The sequence below is a fragment of the Nicotiana tomentosiformis genome, chromosome 3 (genome assembly GCF_000390325.3).
Source record: "Nicotiana tomentosiformis chromosome 3, ASM39032v3, whole genome shotgun sequence".
NCBI lineage: Eukaryota > Viridiplantae > Streptophyta > Magnoliopsida > Solanales > Solanaceae > Nicotiana > Nicotiana tomentosiformis.
Window position 1 is genome coordinate 57,021,429 of NC_090814.1, and position 5,752 is coordinate 57,027,180.

At 35.0% G+C, this 5,752-nt stretch overlaps 1 protein-coding gene across 1 annotated transcript; it reads right to left on the reverse strand.

The window, feature by feature from the left end:
- Positions 1–541: 541 nt before the first annotated feature.
- LOC104092342 (L-type lectin-domain containing receptor kinase S.4-like) lies at positions 542–1,935 on the reverse strand. The gene has a single exon (XM_009597928.4). The coding sequence runs from the start codon at positions 1,733–1,735 to the stop codon at positions 701–703; it is 1,035 nt and encodes a 344-aa protein (XP_009596223.1). The 5' UTR covers positions 1,736–1,935; the 3' UTR covers positions 542–700.
- Between the last annotated feature and the right edge of the window lie 3,817 nt (positions 1,936–5,752).

Here is a 5,752-nt window from a genome sequence, read left to right on the forward strand (position 1 = left end):
GCTCCTCCTATTTTTAAACTCATATTCCACTTATATGAAACATAAGAATCCTATCCCAAGTTAACTAGTATGTTACTTCCTCTAATATATATTGCCCAAAACAGTCCACCTTTCACAAAGACTAACTTTAGTCCTGAATTTTAATACTATTAAAGATTAAAAGTACTAAAAAAATACCAATCTATATACTTATTATAAGATCAAATTCATCAAAGTTAAACTTCTTTTCATGTTTATACATTTCCCTTTACATACTATAGAACTTTCACCTTACCACGATACTTGTCTCCAGTCAAGTTACGATACTTAACATGGAGTGAAGGCAGCATCGATAATTCATACCGTAGAGTAATCAAGGCTTAGGTAAGCATAATTATAAGCTGATTTAACTAAAGGACATCCTGCGCTACTTTACAAGGCAATATAAGCTGTAGGAGGAACAGAAGGGCATAAAAGTAGACCGAATTGCTCAGAATGCATTGCTACACATAAACCCTCATCTGCTACCGCTGGAAAGTAACAAATTTCAGGTACAAAAAGATAAAGAGGTCAACAAGATTAGCATACAAAGTTACATACAAGGCACCCATTCTTCGTTGAGAAGGGTAAAATACATGGTCCAGCCTTCCGCATACATTAAAAGAGTACAAACAACAGAAACTGCATTATACAACATAACATATATTAATAGATAATTGATTTAGTTTTTAACATGGCCTGAACCATCATCTACAACCACATTGACCTTTTCATACCTGAAATCTCCAGGATGCACAGAGCTCTTTGCTGGGATCACTACCTCCGAATTATTGCCAAGTAGCACCCACAAAAACAGTCCAACAAAGGCGGCCAATGCTATACACCCTGTCGCAAAGATAAACCCAGAGAGAAATGCCAAAAGATGAAACCTTCTTTTGTTTGCCATCTTTTCCAGACTATGTTCGTTCCCAATTTTGTGTGGATCCGCGGGTTGTGAATGTAACCACTTTGGAACACTCCGCACTCTGAACTTCCATGAATAGACACTAGTAACTTGAAATGAACTTCCAGTAGAAGAACTTAATCCCGCCAATACTTCTTCGCCTTTCCACATATTACCCAAATCGACCTGATACACTAACAAGGGATCGTACGGCTTAGGACTACCGAATTCACTTAGTCTTACCTCTAATCTTTTCGAAGTGCATTCGTAATCAACCCAAGAATGCAGCTTTTTGCCACTATTCAACACCAAGTTGATGAACGAAACGTTGGTTGATTTTGCAGAAACAATACTGCCCACGTTCACACCCACATGATTGGCATTTTTATCCCCAACATTCTCGTTCAACAAAGTATCAAACTCAATCCCAAAATACCGCCTTTCATTTGAAAGCCCGAACATTTTCTTGGAAAACTTGGAGGGGAAATCAGTAGGAACAATAACGAAGGAAAGACCATCACCATTGTGGGGTGAGATAGAGAATGAGAAGTCAGTGGAAAACGAATTGGAGTCAAGAAACTTGAAGGGTATTCTCTGGAAGACAATTCCGGAACTCAGAGAAGACTTTGATGGGTCGGTTAGTTGCACAAAGCAGCCATCTTTAGTGATCTTAGCATCGCCAATAAGGCCAAGATTGGGATCAAAGTGGGAACCGAGTCCAATTGAGAAGGAGAAAATGGAGATCGGGAGCAAAGTCAAGAGAAGAAGAACATTATAGAGCACTAAGCTACTGGGAATGCACAATGTGGGCATGATTCATGCGCTGACAACGGAAAATTTGAGAGTATTTAGCTACTATTAAGGTTAGGGTTTGGGTTTTGTTGATGCTTTGATGGTTGGGTTCTTGAAGTAAAGTGGAAGGTAAAGTAGGAATGTTTCTTGGCACTGGAACAGTCAACACTTCGTACTTTGTGGTCAACAAATAGATGGCTGTGTTATCTCGGGCAACGAGGTGCTTTTGGTAGTTGCTGATAAATAGTATGTTCGGCCTTGTCTGATCCTAGAAATATTTTTTTTTTAAATATTTTTTTCCAAACTTAAGTGGCAAAAGCAATTTTGAAGAAATAGAAAAAAGTAATTTCTCTTAAAATGCTTTTCAAATTAATTAATCAAATACAAACTGTTTCTCACCAAAAATAATTTTAAAAAAATATTTCTCCAAAATAAGCTGATTTTTACATTTTGGCCAAATAAGCTATAAGCCGAGGTTCATTTTTGATTGTTGCTGTCTATAAAATGTTGGACTTGTCAGGCCCAACTTCACACTTTGGGCCTGAGAAAGTACTCAGTCAGGGTTAAATGGGGCATAATTTGGAATTGAATTTTTTGTTCGATTTTCTCAATAACGATAGGGAGTTCGACTTCAATTTTTGAAATATTTCAATTATGTTTTGGATTTCGATTGGGATAAAAAAATACAATTTGGCTTTTCAGTGCCGAGATGGTACCAGTATCAGCCAATCTATAAAATACTATCAATATTAGTCAAATATTATTAATATGTGATTGTTACACAAATAACTGGCCAAATTCAATGTTTACTTTCTCTAGTTTGTACACATAAATTATACATTAATTATATATAGTTATACATATATTATATATAAATTATATGTATCTTATACATCCGCCGACTATTTTTAATTTAAGAGATTAAGTGGACGACTAATTGGGTTAATTTTTCTTAATATTCTTAATACCTAGGTTATTTGTATGCTTCTTCCTCTCTTTAGTCTACCTCCCTCTTTCTCCCTCACATAGCCAATAGCTAATTAGCAAAAAAAAATAAAATGTGGTCCCTAATTTTATGTTTCCCTTTCGATATGGCAATTCACCATTATTAAATTTTAGATAATCTTGTTTATTGTCTGCTTTTTCCTTGAAGTAGTGTTTCCTGCATCTTTAATCCAGAATCCTGCTTAATTTTGACATTCTTCTCATCTAACAATTGTTGTTTGAGAATCAAGTACATACTCTTCTCGTCGTTGGGCTTCACTTTGATTACCTAATATTCGATCTATACAAAATTATCTAGTTTTTTTTTTTCGTAATCACATGTACAAACCAAACTATTGATGTCATTTTAGTTCAAGAGATACTTTTATTCCTCGTACACCAATACTTATATGTAGTGACTCCGAATGATGTGCAAAGTGAAGGTTTTTTGCTTGTTGATGCTTGAAAACGTTTTCGACGTTGTGTTTCCGACCCTATATCTGATTCCAATAAAACAATTGTGATAGAGTAGCTTAATAAAATAATTTGAAAAATGAAGAAGATGAGCTAAAACTCTATTAAAAGTGATTGAAGCTCGTTTTTTTAAGCTCGCTTAAGCTTGAATTTGAAATTTTGGATTTTCAAAATTGAAATTTATTCCGAGTTGGCATTGTTAGAACAAATTTGGTACATGTTAAGGATTTTGATTCTCAATTTTGGGACGATTTAGTAGAGAGTTGAGGTGGTTTGAGCTTTAAATTTAGCCAAATTCAAAGTAAGATGACCATGGAAGAAGATAATATGTGTATCCTCCTCTATATTCCCCGTGCATTATTTGTATATCTCATATGTAGCAAATATGTATCCCTTATATATCTATGTATACATATGTGTGGGATACATATTAGATACATGTGAGGCAAAAAAAAAATATAAACTCAATTTCAACTATGGATTTTGACTCCAAATCACACCCTCTTCTTCCTCAAATATTATCTATTGCCTCATCTATGTGTTTATGAATTCCAATCATACTATTGAAAAAGATCTTTTTGCCTAGTTTTTTTATATTGTATGTCATTGATAATAAATTTTTGACTCCAAACCATCAAAATCACCTATAATCTTTCTCAAATTTTATACATTGGCTCATCTATGTATTTAAACGAACTACAACCATGCCCGTCGAAAAAAATCTTTTTTTGCCTAGAATTTTTTGAATGTTGTATATTATTGGTATTTTTATGGTTATTTTTAGTAGCATAATTTAATGACTAATTATCGGTAAGTAGTATTTATTTATGACTTATTTCTTATCAAGACCCAAAATTCCAACCAGGGTCATGATGACACCTAACACCGCTTGCTAGACAAGCCAACATATAGTAATAAAAAAGAAAAAAAGAGACTAACGGTTAACAACAATATGATAATATAGAATAAAAGTAACTCAGAAATATACATAATAAGTCTAAAAACCAACACCGATGATCAACCACCCCAAAATATAGTGTCACAAGTACATGAGCTACTAGAATTGCTAAATACAATATCTGAAAGAAATATAATATTGTCTGGTAAAATAAGCATTACAGAAGAGATGAAAAGATGGCTCTAAGACCTACAAACGATATGCAGCTATACCTTGGGTCGCTTATTTGGTATCCGCTAAGCACCTCTCGAGACTCTAGTGGTACCAATATCCGAATATGCATAAGAAGTACAGAAGTGTAGTATGAGTACAACAGACCCCATGTACTCAATAAATATTGAGCCTAACCTCGACGAGTTAGTGACGAGACTATGCGAGGACACTTACGTGAGAACCTGTGCAGTTAATAAGCAGTAGAAATCAAAATAGAGATAACAATGATAATAACAAAAATAAAGGCAGAAATAGCAATAAAAACCAATATCGCAGTATAGTAGGGAGGAGAATGGGATCCACCATGGAGTGTAGTAGCAGAAGTGCAGAAAATTAAAGAGACGAAGGATCACTTTAATGTGATTTTCCGACATGTATTTAGAGAGGGCAATACAGTAGCAGATTTTATAGCTAACCATGTTTTCTCTTTTGCAGGTACAACTGAATTCCATTCCTTTTGTGATCTGCCTAGCGCAGGAAGGAGACTGATCAATCTCGAAAAATCACACACTCCTAATCTTAGGGTTAGGATTGCCAAAAGAAGAGCACCAGATTGATGGTGCTCCAAGGTTCGTTCTTACACATGCTTGCTGGGTACATTGGTATGATTAGACTCTGTACATTGTTAGAGTATTTTCCAGTGGTATTAGCATGGTGTCATGCTCATTCTGGTAGTTCTTTAATAATATATGGAGGTTTACATACAAGCAGGCTGTGGACAGATAAAGCAATAAGGTTTACGATTTATGTAATGATTAACGATAATTCACAACATGTCCTAATATTTTTGCTTCTGCTTATGTGTTACTTACCATATGTTAGAACATCCCAATTGCTGGGATCCAGTTATATTCACTGAGCTGATAGGTGATAGGTGATTCTGTGTACACGTATACTGCCAGGTTAGCAGGTGGTATTCACGCATAAACTTGCAAAGTAAGGGCAGTATACATACTTACTTAGATTGGTGTATTGGCTACTGCCAGGTGCTTCTTTTTTATACATATAGGTTACTGCTGCCAGGTACAAATTCATACAATTTGGAGCAGTATATTTATTAACTACATTACCCCATTGCGACAAGAATGTATGAAGGATCAAAGCTGGAAATTAACAGTAATGGAAGGTGTTCTGTTTCAGAGTAGTATGCTTTTTAATGTCATGACAATTTTAAGTGGTATTGGCATGTATACATGTCCAATCTGGAGGTGTTATGGCATTACAAGCATGTGAATTACATTGCACAATAACAAGCATTCAACATATTAGGCTATTGGTTTAGATTTCACTGGATACAAATATTGTTCATGGAATTGGGAATCTACTTGGATTCTTGGTTGCTTACAGTTGATGTTGTTGCTTGGAGTTCCACTTCGCTAATTGGCTTTCAACAGGGGTTATCAAATTCC